Below are 13,912 nucleotides of genomic sequence, written 5' to 3'. Positions count from 1 at the left end.
CTATATATAATGTAGATGTGCTTTATAAGCAACCTCTACAGAGGCTCATTAGTACACATAATGTAATATAGGTATGCTTACCTTGGCGAATAGCGTTGGCAAGAACGGCAGCGTAGGTGTTGTATCGTTTTAGCTCGTACTGCAGGAAGCCTTCTTTAGCGGCATTGCGTTCCGCCCGTTCTTTTTCTTTGTCTTTCTCTCTTCGTCTGTTACTGGTCGAACCTGACGAAGACGATGAACTGCTGTGGCAACCGCTACTGCTACTATTGGCACTACCAACAACGTTATTATAGCTATTGGCGATCGTGTTAGTATTGTGGTGCGCCGGCGAATTTCCTGAAGCCTGACACTCATGCACCTCCCTCTCCAGGCAGAGCACTCTGGCATAATGTGACTCGAGTTGCTCTTGGGGCTTTAGCCTAGTGTGCGAGATGGGCAGCGTCGGCCTCTGGAACTTGGCTGTGTTCGACGTGGGGGCCGGAAGGGCGGGAGCAGATAGCGCCGCTGCTACACAGTTGATTGTGTCAACCCAGGCGAGGCAATCCTCATCTGACGTCGCTTGGAACAGGAACTCGGCGAGATCAGCCGTCTGGAGACGGAATACCCAAGGACGTTTTGTGTAGTCACACGCTATCGTTGCCAAACAGTGATGTATCGGCGTTGTGTGTTGCATCGAGTCTGTTAAGCTTCAACGGAATGAGATGTAAATAGTGAAAACCTAATCGAGTGGCGTATTTTCGTGCGCAAAAAATATTTTACTGAAATTTATAAAAGTTCTGATTTCCATAATCTTTGCCTTGTGTCTGCTGGAAATTTATAAAGGCTATTAGTTTGGAGGAAGAAGTCATAACTGCAAATAGTAATAGTTGACTAAGCTAGCGTATTATATAACATGTTGGAGCAATGCAATGAAGTATCTGCTGGTTTTGGGCCACACGCGTGGAAAAAATAGATCCGATCCTCTGTCTATAGTATCATTTAATCAATAATCGAATCAGTTATATCCGTCTATTCATTTGATATGAGTTTTATTTTAACTAACTAGTAAAAATGCAACATTGTCACATTTCAGCAAACGTCATTAATTCTCCCTAAAGTTACGTATCGTAACCGTCTCAAACGTAACAAACTCCAAATAACCTACGTATCCAGCCTTTTTGACTGATCCAATAACTATCTAATTCGTATAGGGCCAGCTGTCAGTTTATAGTTACCTTTTCATTTCATCACAACTTTTTTCATCTTTATGAAGTAAAAGCAGCAAATCGGACAGTTTGGCGTAAAGGGGCCTCCAACCTCGTTTGCCACGAGGAGTCCTTTTTCCGCCTGGATCTACACAACACTTTCTGACAAGATAACCTCGACGGAAATCCCTCTGTTGCTGTTGCTGCTGTTGGCGGGTTCCTTCCGCCACGGTATTCCCTGCTGTAGTGGTTGCGCCTGTGAGTCCTGTAGACGATTCAGCACCACGATGTGTAGGTGTCGCTTCACCCTCTCTGAAAGTCGACGAAACACGCATATTATAGTCGTTGTTGAAGAGAATGTTGCCCGTAATGCGCGAGCTTATTACGAAAATACCATGTTTGCCTTGCTAAAAAGAGCCAGTTTATAACAACGCGTAAAACTTTGATGGCAGTTACTCGGATACTGTAGTATCTATGACAAAAGAAACGGAGGACAAATATATGTGGCGTTTCCACCTCTAGAATTAATCATATTCTTGCAATATAACCGTATTATAATTGCTCGGGTAAATTGCTTTGAAACCATCATCCCAGGTTACATTGTATAATAAATTGCGGCGTATGTAAGAGGCGAATCGTAAAAACAAATTGTAAGGCGCCGACTAGAATAGATGGTTGCAGTGAACGACTATAAAAAATGCCTTTTCATTCTACAACGTTTTCGCTAATGCTAGGCAAACATTCTTGAAAAGAGATGCCCATATCAAATTAATAGGTTTTTTAACGTTTTCCTCAACTTGATTTTTTTGTATTTTTCGTCGACAAAATACTTACGTAGCCCACTTGATAGGTTGGTCTTTGATAGCCTGGAAGAGCATTCTTAGCATTTCCTTAGGGAAGTCTTTTCCATCATTTAGTCCCGACAAATTTTGAGCAAAGTCCTGCGCTGTCATTCTTCTTCTCGACAGTCCTACAAATTATAATTATCAGGTTTAATTAGATAGCTATATACATGAGATAAACTGATTGATTAATTTTGTGGAAGCGGAACCGTAAACTTCTTAAGTGCAGCAAAAATAAAAGCAATCAGTTCACGATCAAGCCTTGTCTTCGCATCAATTAATTCTCTTGATGGCTTTGTGGGGCTCTCCTAAACAAGATTCTACCGAAGGCCGAACAACTTCCAGACGTGCAAGGAAGTCATGAAACACTTGAACAGAGCGTGTCGCGTAAATATGGTCAACTTGTTACTAAATAGCAAAATGACTATAGATTCTCGTATGACCCAAGACACAAACTTTAACTTCCCGTTTCTAGGAGAAGCTGAACTCAAATCACAGAAGTGAGCATGAGAAAGATGTCAGTTTGAATAAGTCGTATGTGAACCTGTCGCCAGGTCATGAGCCCTTACTTTACACCTGCATTATAGGCAAGCTTAAATGTTCCTGTGGGTGTATGTACTTTTATACAATCTACTTTTCCACCTGCTGATGCAGAAACAGCCTTGAATATAATTATTAAACATAACTATCCTATAAACACCATGAGTGAGAAACGCCACAAGACATCCAAACTAAAAATGCTATAAGGCTTAAAAAAGCAGCTCAAATATGATATTTCTGCTAACCGTTTATCTTATAAAATTTATTCATTGCGATACCAACTCTTTAATAATAAAGCTAAAGCTTTTGAAAATAAAGGAAAGGCATTTGTCATTTTTCTCGAAATGCTAAATGACACCCAGTGAAGAGCTGTTAGCTCTATGTAAATATGACAACTTTATATAATTCTCATGGGTTTGCACCGAAAGAATATTTTTTTCTACATCAACGAAAACACCGATTTCTGTGTATGAAAAAACCTGCTTACATTGCATAGTTACCGCTTGCGAGACGCTAGGCAAGCATATACCAATAACTGTACTGTCTTAATGATCTTTCTGATAAAAATAAGCGTTCAGCAAACGATTTTTCGCAATGCCTTAGAAACCTGTCTAGGCAGCGCTGATGGACGTCAATCTAATTTTTGATTTTTTCAGTCTCGAAAAAATGCTAAACGTAGCGTTTCGGATTAAGAACAATAAAAAATTCACGGCCCAAAAACAAGTATGGTTAATTTTGGATCTGAGTCGTCGTCTGCTTATATCCTTTTCAGGCCTAAAGTATGTCAAATTAGGAAATGAATAGAAGTACACGTCTCGAACCAAAGACTAATTCTTTCAATAGAAACAAACAGGTCTTCCTCATAGATTGTCTCCGCGAATGTCCTTTCAATTTTCAGGTTGAAAACATTGCAGAAACTCAAAATCTCCACAGAAGTTTAGAAATTGATCTGTTAGTAATTAGACATTTACAAGACTTATGCTCGCTATGTCTAATGTTATCAGCATGTCACCCATCCATGAGACCAGATCTATAACGCCTATATCTAGTATTTATATTATACTTGCGAACCTTATAGGTCACGACTGGTGACAAAACCTAGAAAGAAAAAATCGCACCACAGTCTGATCATGGTGGGTACGCATGATTACATCACAATATTCTATGTGTAGCCAGTTAATTATCATTCACTACTTCTAGCATCAGTAATCAGTGTGTCAAATGTGATAAGCAAGGGCCGATCAGTAAGTTTTATGAATAAAGTAAAAGTTATTTGTTTAATTATCTTTTAAAATACACTTTTCAACTTAATGTAGAATCTAAGTATTATCTTAATTAATTTTTTAATTTCTCTTACTTATCTTCGCCTCCTTTGTCTGAAACGAATAATCTGCTCTCTATTATCGTCAATCACATCTGATTGATAACCAAACAAACACACAATAATAACCCTTCAAGAAACGTTATCCACGCTTTTCTAAAACGTTGAATGTTGCTTTGTTAACTTAACTTCGCCTTGTAGAGAGCAGAATATGCACGAATCCGATAGAGCAAATTTGGGGCAACAGGTGAGTAAAACATAACTCAGTTTATTCCGAAAAAGAAATGGCAGCTCTGTGATGAGACTACTCCGTTGTGTATAAACCACATTGGGTCGTCGTGTTCAAGGTTACCTCTTAGAGGTGAGAATCGATCTTATTGAATACTTCTTCTGCTTCCCCCGTCTTGCGTTCCCGATAATTATAATGCGGAAAAGGGTCTATTTCCATACGTTGATAATCACTCCATGCATCTCTTTCAAAGCAATACGTATTTCCATCTACAATCACTGTTACCAAATTGAAGTGATTCTTATGGATCGTTAAAATAATAACGTGTCGTAGAGCGCGAAATTAGCGAGCGGATCACATCACACGGTGTTGTACTGTGCTATGAGCTCGAAAATGTTTGTCTAGACTGTACGTTGAAATTACATTTGGGATAAAAACGAAATCGACGGTCGCGAGATGGCCGCGATTTTATTGTAGAACTAAATCAGATTTCCCAACCGTCTTTGTCACTTCATCCCTTTTCTCAGGAGACAAATGAAATCAAAGAAAGATTAAAGCAAAACGAGCTTGTTTCATTTGGTGTAGGCTGTAGAATTTCTAAAGCAAAATAATTAAAGTTGATTTGATAGAGGCGGTGTTGTAGGTGCGTACCGTTTCCATGGAGATCAGTGTTCAAAAGCATAAGAGCGCAGGTCAAAGTATGTACGGCGTCTTGTGATCCAAGTTGATCTGAGCACTGAGGATTGCAGTCGAGGAACCGCTTGCTGAAATGTGCAAGCACACGCTCCCTTTCCTGAGTTTCGCCCTGAAGACAAAATTTGTCCAGAAAACGACGCAGAGCCACATCTAACGATAGGCCCGAGAAGTCGAAATGTCTAAGATATTCTTCTGCAACGCATCGCGAGAAATCATTGCTACACAACAAGGAAGAGAATACAGATTGGTTGAAAAAAAAGCTAGCACTGATGCTACACGTCTCTAATCCCAGGCCCAATACGGATTTTGAACATTACAAATAATGAAGGACTAAAAATTGATGATGTAGATAACAAACGCAAAAACCCAAAACCCTGTTAAAGATACTACCTCGACTAAAAATCATGTGCAATTGCGCAACCAACCTAATATATGAAATGTTTTTATGACGCTTGAAGTTCTTTTTCTACAGTGAAAGAATTAAACAAGACACTGAGATTATTATTAAAGTTTTTGGCAACTGGATCGCCGGTTAGTTCGGCAATGTTCAACATGAAATACCCTTTAAGAATTATCTAAGGCTCGTTGCGAAAGACAGGAGGTGTAATGCTGAATTCTAAAAGTGATTGGTTAGCAGTCACAGAGGTAGGCGTCTGTAGGTCCAAAAACAGGATGTCACTAATGCAATAGAAACAACACATTGCATTTTTCGAGCATTCTGAAATCCTTATACTTTTGTATCACAAATTAACCGAAAATTCACCAAACCGATGTGCCCATAACTGTATTACGCCTCTATTGTCTCTCCTAGGAGGTTCGCCATCCAGAATCTGGCACTCCGATGCTACTAAATACAATATATGGGAAGTGAGGAGCTCTTACATCAGCGATATTAAAAGAAAGCTATTTGGGGTCACTAACAACGCTGGAGCAACATATAGGGATTATGTGGTTACGAGGCCAAGTGCACGAATCTTATGGCTTCCAGTAGTCATTTTCAAAACTATAAGAATCGGATAGCTATGAGGCACTCTAGCCCGAAGATCGGCTAGGGAAAAACACCAAGCCCTAAGGTTATTTATACAACTGCATGTTGCAAAAAACAGATCCCCTGCGCAAGTACTGTAAAAGTTTAACAAAATAACAGTTTAACAAAGCCTATTGCTCTATTATACGGTTAAATCGAAAATCCCGCAAATAGTAACAACTATTTGAGTTGATGATTGGAAACAAACCTTTGCAAGTAACAATCTTCTTTGATATATATATAGTTATTCCAAACCACAAAAGGAGTAACCATGCAACTAGGCCACCGTAGAAAACATCGACTCCAAATTGAGACTTCGAGAATTTTGTCTGTGTTAATTTTTTTTAGGAAATGACGGGGACCAGCCGATTCCACTACAGCAAACTGAACAACTATACATAAAAAATATACAACTATACTTATGATCTTACAATTAGAGGATAATTAAAAGCGTGTGTTTTGCTGTTTCGGTTACTTACTTTTTAGAGAGATGATGCGAAACGTCAACTTTTTTGAAACCTTCGAGGTTGAAAAGACGCTTAGCTAAACGCAGTGCAGAGGGGACATCGACCGAGGTCCGCGTCAAGCCTGGAGGTGGCAAGCCCAGAGGTGCTAAAGGTGAGCCCGATGAATCGGCCAATAATCCAAGCATGGCTGGCGGAGACTTTAGAGCTTCTTCTGGGGAAGCTGGCGGTGACACCGTTGGTAAAGGAGGTGGTGGAGGTGTAGGTGGTTCACGTGGTCGCTCTTCCTTTTCGGACATTACACTAGCCCCCGGAGTGATTACTGGGGTCAGACCTGCATCAAATGAACCACCTTCCGGGCCGCACAAACTGGTATTAATCACTTTTCGCTCTTCCGAAAACGTTTCCTCTTTGTAAAAGCTCAACGAAGACTCGTCCATCGAATGACGTTGCCAGCTTGAACTGGTAGTTACTAATTCGTGAAAAAAATGTAATCGCAATTAAAAAACGCATAAAATTCAATAGCCACATAGTAAAATTTTCTTTACAGCTACAGCATTGATAACATATTTCTAACTATGAAAAATGTATGAGCGAATCAAAACACCTCGTACAATGACATATCTATGAATAAAAAAAAAATCCTTGTATTTTGATGTTTACTTTGAAAGTTTAGTGATATCTGTATAGAGTGACAATTAATGCAAGTTGTATATACACCAAAGCTTGTCGTTTGTCATACACTATTTTGTGTGCAATGGAACATGTTGGCGTCATATTGGAGCTCTTTTTTTATTTCATTTTTAACCAACGGAGCCCTCAAAGCCCTCATACCTTGTCCGCGTTTTTACTCAGTCTCCATCGAAGTGTGCCGGTTAAGACGTTAGCCAGAGTTTCGACTTACCGGGACACCTTGACAAGAGTCAAGTTCTAAAGCCCATCCTTATACACCGGTGAGTATCGAAGCTTGGAAATGGCATGCTAATTCAAAACCCAGATTCTCGGGCTATGGACGCGTCACATCCCACGCATGGTCGCGTTAAAGATCTGCTCTCCTTTCTTGTCGCGTGTTATGCCATAGTCACACCGTGTTTGTGCGCTCAGCACGCAGTTAACACATAGTGGGGCGTCAATACATGTTTACATGCACAAAGACGAATTCATTTGAGTGTACAATTCATTGATACACACACACATAGAAAGGGGTTCTTGCTACTAGGGGTTCAACATTAACTCTAACCGTTGGTAGAGAACTGAGTAAAATGGCGCACTTCCACAACAAAGAAATATGTCGGTAGAATTGTTGTATTAGATTTTTCTGTTTTTATTATACACGTAAATGACAATGATCATATGACACGTAATTCTCCTTCACTCATAACTATTTTCCCTTTCGATGCAAGTGTGAAGAGCTTTTCTGGTCAATATGTGCATCTGTATTCCTCTCAAACATGTGATTTGAAAATACGATTACTTATTGTGCATTAGTGATATTATTATAAAAGAAAGCGAGTTACTTAACGAGAGCGAAGTGATTTTGGTCACATAAATTATCACACTTTTTACAAAATCACTTTTTTTTTTATAAAGAAGTGAGGGGCAATGCGTAGATCGATCCTAAAAAACGTATTGCTCACCTGTCGTTGTTGTTGTTGTTGTTGTCGTTTGCTGCTGCTGAAGGCCTGCGCTACTGTGACCGCCGTTCCGAGTTCCTGTGCCAGCGCTGCAGTTCGAGTGTCCGGAGGTAGACCGGCGCATCCTTGGACCAACAACGTTGGGGCCGGCTTGACCGTCGAAGGCGGAATGTCTCAGATGGGCTTCGCTCAGGTCTGGCTCAAGCCAGTCCTCTTCCCGGGAGAAGTCCTCGCTCGGAGATATCGTGTTGGCCGTCGACATATCGAAGTCGGAGTAGCCCGCTCCCAGCTCCTCGCTCCCGAATGCAGACGCCAGCTCCGAAGTGCACTCGCCTGCCCACCGAGGCGGGAAAAATAAACAAGTTAAACCATACGATCGATCACCAATTCACAAAAATAGCCACTGATCCGACGTCAAGGAAAACGCCAGAGTGGTTGTTCTTTTAAGTACGATACTGATGCTTGATCTCGACATGCGTTGATCCAGCAGATTTGCCAACAAGTCCTTTGGTATCTATGACAAAATGATAGTACTATAGGTAACTTATTAGTATTTTGGTAACGTGGTATTTTTTTTATTGGATTTATACTCGTTGCTCGTGATTGTAAGGTGTAGAAAGAATTTATTAAATACGATGAGGTGAGATATAAATGATTCAGGCAGGTATTACCATTGTTTAGTTAGATGTTATTGACGAAAGAAATAAAAATCATTATGCGTTATGATTGGTATGGAATTAGTTTGAGTAACAAACACACAGACACACGCATTCGGGACGAGCACCGCAGACGTCTTCGCTACGCTTTGTTCAGCTGTCTGTTGATTGTATGCTAACTAATAATAGCAGTAGCCGAGGCGTCAACAGTAATAGAAATGTATGCTTCCATCATTGCCTATACGTCGTTTTAATAGGGACTATTAAATGGTCAACATCGTTTTGGCATTTGATCGCCATCAATTGATGGACTACCAGCATCACATACCCGTGGTAGCGTTGGTATGTTTGGAGAAAGTCACCCTGGATGCTGCTGAATGCTCTTCATCTTCCGGTGAGCTCTTCATCTCCTTCGTATCGTCACAGCCGATGCCAGTCGTGCTCTCTAAACTCTTCGTTATGATTATTGCGTCTCCTGTTTTATCAATGCCCGTTCATACATGCGTTCATTTGTCATCAATCAATCACAACAAACAACATAGTTCGTCCATTTACAGATCATCATTGTCGTCGTCAACATCACGATCATCATCATATTGCCGAACGACAAAGGCAAGATAGCAACAATCACACAACAGCGACATAGAATGTTGAGCAGTGATAAAAGTGAGTCACCAATAGTTGGGTAAACCGCAGTAATAACACATGTAACAGCCACCGAGAATTATGTTAGCGTGTACGTAGTAGGTCGTTTTATGTCGGATATAATGAGCGTCACAATTGCCATTGTTGTGCATAGAAATAAGTGCCGTCACCAAGATCCGCACGGGCGTACGTTATCACCACCACCACGGCGCGGGCACCATCCATCAGTATCACCATCATCGTCAAAGGAAGTTGGCCGTAGCCGCGATAGGAATAGCAACAATGACACAGCATAATAACAGAAAGAATAGGATTAGGATTCGTAAATGAATGAGTGGCACCACAATGAAATAACTGAATTCCATTTTGCAAGGGATGGCTTCAAGTTTTGCGATAGAAATTCAATCACGATTACTTATATTTCTTATTATTTACAGAGCCTCCGAAGTGAATTTAAGGGGAACTTCCGTATGAATTGGATGACAACTGAGTTGCATGGGTCAAGACATAAACCTTAAGTTGATAAGGTGTAAACGAATTCTTGCAGCAATGCTCTGTTGCTTTTTGGGGATCCGTGGGCATCAACTATCATCGCTTCAGCTTGTTATATTTTACTAAAAAACTACATCGTCGCCCTTGCAAAGGGTTCTTTTGTCTTAAGCTATTAACTCAAACTCAGATAGACCCATCTTTACACAATTGCTTCGAGTAACAGGTGCCTGCCACTAGTTTCTGCTATGGCGATAGTAGTTGGCTACCGCGTAAACTCGGAGTAACACTATTTCTATTACTGACCGGTCATAATGAACGCTTCAGCCACTTTTTTCCTCTCAGTGCTGTGGCTTTTCATCATCGAAGCACTCGATGACATTGATGAGCTCCCGAACGCCATCCTTGTGGTGACCGCTGAATTTTCGGTGGCGGCGTCTTTATGATTAAGAACGGGCTGTCCTTCAGATATCGTAGTAGTAGTACCCATACTTGCGGATAAGTGATTGTTTTGGTTTGAATCTGGAGGAGGATGACTCCTTCGATGGTGACTCATAGCCCCAATGGTGGAGCTTGGCCCCAGCTGGGGGCCCCCAAGGGGCCCCCCTGCGTATCCGTTGGACGTCGCCGATGAAGCCGACTGAAGCATTGGGTTAAACCGCCCACCCGTGAAGAAGCGATGATCCTGCGGAGAGACCTAAAATGAAAACATCATAGGCCCCGCCAAGAAGAAATACAGCAGACCAAAGCATTTATATCGTCAACGCGCTTTGAAATGGGCGAAGTATTGTTTTGTGTCCGCAAGGACCCTGTCAGATAAATTTACATGCTGCACAGAATGAATATTAATTGTTTTTTATATAATGCAATTACTAAACAATTATATATGTTTCAAATAGGATTTAACCTTATCTTAAGGTTTAGCGGTCACTGGGCAGACCCGTAATTTATCAGTGTCATTCGTATTTGATCAAGTTCTTCAGGCCAAAAGCAAGGCGCCGAGAGGTAGGTTTAATCACATTATATTTCTGTTCCACGCCTTATTTCGAGATTAGTAGTGTAAACACATGTATGAACGAAATTGATGTGATGTCCCTTCTGTCTGAGCAGGTAGTTTTTGCAAAGATGCGTTATCTTGGCAAATTTTAACGGGATCAGATCACATCAGTTCTATTTACAGAGCTCTAAGATATTATAATATATAACGTATAAAATGTATTCACATTGCTTGTATTCAATTTTTTGGCCAAACATTTATTTCCATTGAAGGAACTGTGTGGCCTTAAAAATGTATGGGAGAACAGTCGTCCGTATTTATTATCTCAGGCTCTTCTAGCGAGTGTCGTTATTTAAAGCCGCATTTGGTTGCGCCCTTTTTGAAATTCATGCTTATGATTCCAATGTATTAAGTACACTTGAAACGAGTGATTTCTACATGTTATCCATGAAATCAAAACATATAGTATTTGTTTGACTTTATAAGTATTTATTGAATAAGAATAATAAGCCCGTTTTACCTCTCGGAACGTTAATAATGCCACTTATTTCGACTGACATTTTGTTGAGATAATCATACTCACATCAAAAACAAGCAAGACCTGCATCCAGCAATAAAGTAATCCACTAGTTGTTGACTTAATCATAAATAAAACAGTCTGACACTTGAACGTAACGTTGTTCGCCTCGGGCTTCCAACCTTGTCCCATTGCGTCTGCTTTTTTAGGTCAGTTTCCACTGTATTTAGAACGCACCAACACTGTTATGAAGGGAAACGCGCTTTCGCTTACAAGGAAATTCTCCTCTCGCTAACAGTTGTAATTTTCTGCCAACAGTGGAACTGCACAAAATCCGCTAGCCCGTTCGTAGTGCTGTGCTATCGAAAGCTAGGGGATCAGAAACGTTTGCGGACTTCAGGACGACGTCGACAATGGGCGGTGCATCGGACAGAGGCCGGTGAATATCAGTGGCCACCTAGCACCCAATGGCGACTTGTCTGTTTCTGTCTCGCAACTTAGATCCTTTTTTCTTTCTTTGCTACACACGTTCCTCTTTCCACTACCGCTCTATCCAAACTCAATGTATTTTCGTTGTGGCAGGCCACCTCAGTTGTTCCACGAATCGTTCAATAAACGACCCTCGTCTCTGATTGTACTGGTCTTCCAGTTAACATGGAAGCTGGCGAGGTTACTGCACCTTACATCACACGATGCAACCTCAGAGGCAGTCATCACTAAACAAGCGCTACTCGAGCCCAATCATATGTCTTCTATTTTTCGCTCTACAATGTTGTACGCCTTTGGAAACATCTTGCTCGCGTTTCCTATGATTTCGCTAGTGATCAGCTTTTGGCTGTACTGCTAACCAAGTCAGTTTATTCGGTTACTATGCATCAATAGCGGTCATTACCCTGTCTAGACCGTCGAGACCAAGGCCTTTGATGATCTTTTTTCGTTCATGGGTGACTCATGTGTTATCTAAACGATTACATATGAACTACGTACTTCATGGCATATAATTAAGGTGCCAGCTCTGTATAGTTAATCTCTTAATAGCACCAACTGGAAATCGTTCAGTTGAAACCTTTGTAGAATCAAGTTCGTAACAACTTTTCAAAAGAATGTTATCATTTTTACGTTGGGAAATCAGTCAATCTTAACTTCGCCGATGCGATATGCTCTTTTTTTTGAAGTCAATACTTTTTGATTCCAGAGACTTCTACAGAATTGATGGCTCTTAGTGGTCTTACAGACCACATTCTAGAATGAAATGCGTCCATTGTAGTTACCCACAGGAGCAGATAAACAACACCATATTATCAAGGCGAATATCTATGACTCAGTAGTTAATTGTGACAATTCTGCGATATTTGCTTTAGCAGTATTATGATTGTTTCCGGTTGCGGATTTGCAGTGTTCAAACAAGCGACCCGAAGCTGGAGGACGCCGGCGGAGGCGTTTGTCAAATGAAGTTGCCCTTAAGTCTAATTCAGCTGATGATGTTCAGCAGCGAACAATTACAATATGGTACATTACAGTAGCACAATTATGTATAAAAGCCACTTATGAACACTGTGTATAGTATTAAAAACGGTACCGTTTGTAATAAGGAAGCCACTTACCGCCAGCTTATACATTGTTAGTATATGAAATTTAGAGGAATCAGTCGATTCACAGGATTAATAACATGGGTTTCAAAAAAATACACTGAACGAAATTAACTTACTGGAAAAGATATGTTTGTTGTTTATTCAAATACAAAATACATTTTGATAAATTATTTTACTTTTTTTCAGAGGTGGCAAATGGGTAACGCGACCGCCGGTCGAAAAAAACGGCCGTTAACCAAATAAACCAATTTTTATTAGAATTCTTCACTTTTGTTCATATATTTGGTAAAGTCACTAACGGCAACTTCAATGACTCGAGCGTGTTTCGTAAATAATTAAATACGGGTTGCCGCGTTCTCGTGCTTTCCCATTCCCCATTCCCATTCCCATTCCCGCTCGTAATTCTCTGAGTCCTCTCAGAACTGTATCGGAGAATTATAGATACAATATACACGAGTTATCTGACAACTAGCTCTTGCTTCAAATGATTATGTCATCATGATTATAACATAAGGTTGTTACAAACGAATCCGACGCACTTCTAAGTTAAACAAAATCTTAATTAGTTGTGCTAAAATTATAATTCTTAATATATACTGCAAATGCTCTTCTAATATACTTCTCTCAGCGTTCTGGCAGTTTCAAGACAGCCTATGTTTATTTTTCGCGTTCCCGTATTTATGGCTTCTTGAAATAAATAACTTGTGGACTCACTAGTTGCTCTTTTTATGACATGGAAAGCCCCGCAGTGACACAGACATAGATCAGGAGAACAAGCGGGTCTTCGCTAACATTAGATAATCATTTTGCTAAATCCAGGAAGTAATTAAGGCGATGGCGACTAACGTTGCCATAAGTATCCGTACTGCGTGCTTTTGACTACCATATCAACATGAACGTCTTGAGGAGCTCGAGATAGCGCGCTGCGTTCATTGCTTCATTTTCGGTAAGTATCGCATGGTAACAAAAACCCTTAATGTCCATTGCAAGTTACCTTACGTCTAAACCCACTCGACGCTGCCGATTTCTATCCACAGTAACGTCATTTTCACTTCTGTGGTTTTTCTTCGGTTGGCGAC

At 40.5% G+C, this 13,912-nt stretch overlaps 1 protein-coding gene across 3 annotated transcripts in view; it reads right to left on the bottom strand.

Annotated features, from left to right (window-relative positions):
• The window catches only part of Efa6 (Exchange factor for Arf 6), a 31,600-nt gene that overhangs the window by 4,165 nt on the left and 13,523 nt on the right, over nt 1-13,912 (bottom strand). For 2 of the 3 annotated variants that reach the window (XM_022841233.2, XM_022841234.2), the window contains 8 exons: nt 10,034-10,424; nt 8,922-9,068; nt 7,941-8,270; nt 6,319-6,775; nt 4,768-5,030; nt 2,019-2,154; nt 1,215-1,496; nt 82-686 (listed from right to left, as the gene is read on the bottom strand). In XM_022841233.2, the coding sequence (XP_022696968.1) occupies nt 82-686; nt 1,215-1,496; nt 2,019-2,154; nt 4,768-5,030; nt 6,319-6,775; nt 7,941-8,270; nt 8,922-9,068; nt 10,034-10,424 (2,611 nt within the window). The remainder of the gene's footprint in view (nt 1-81; nt 687-1,214; nt 1,497-2,018; nt 2,155-4,767; nt 5,031-6,318; nt 6,776-7,940; nt 8,271-8,921; nt 9,069-10,033; nt 10,425-13,912) is intronic. The other variant, XM_022841235.2, reaches the window with a different exon arrangement.

The sequence above is a fragment of the Varroa jacobsoni genome, unplaced genomic scaffold, assembly GCF_002532875.2.
Source record: "Varroa jacobsoni isolate VJ856 unplaced genomic scaffold, vjacob_1.0 scaffold_917, whole genome shotgun sequence".
NCBI classification, from domain to species: domain Eukaryota; kingdom Metazoa; phylum Arthropoda; class Arachnida; order Mesostigmata; family Varroidae; genus Varroa; species Varroa jacobsoni.
This window is presented reverse-complemented; position numbering and strand designations above follow the sequence as displayed.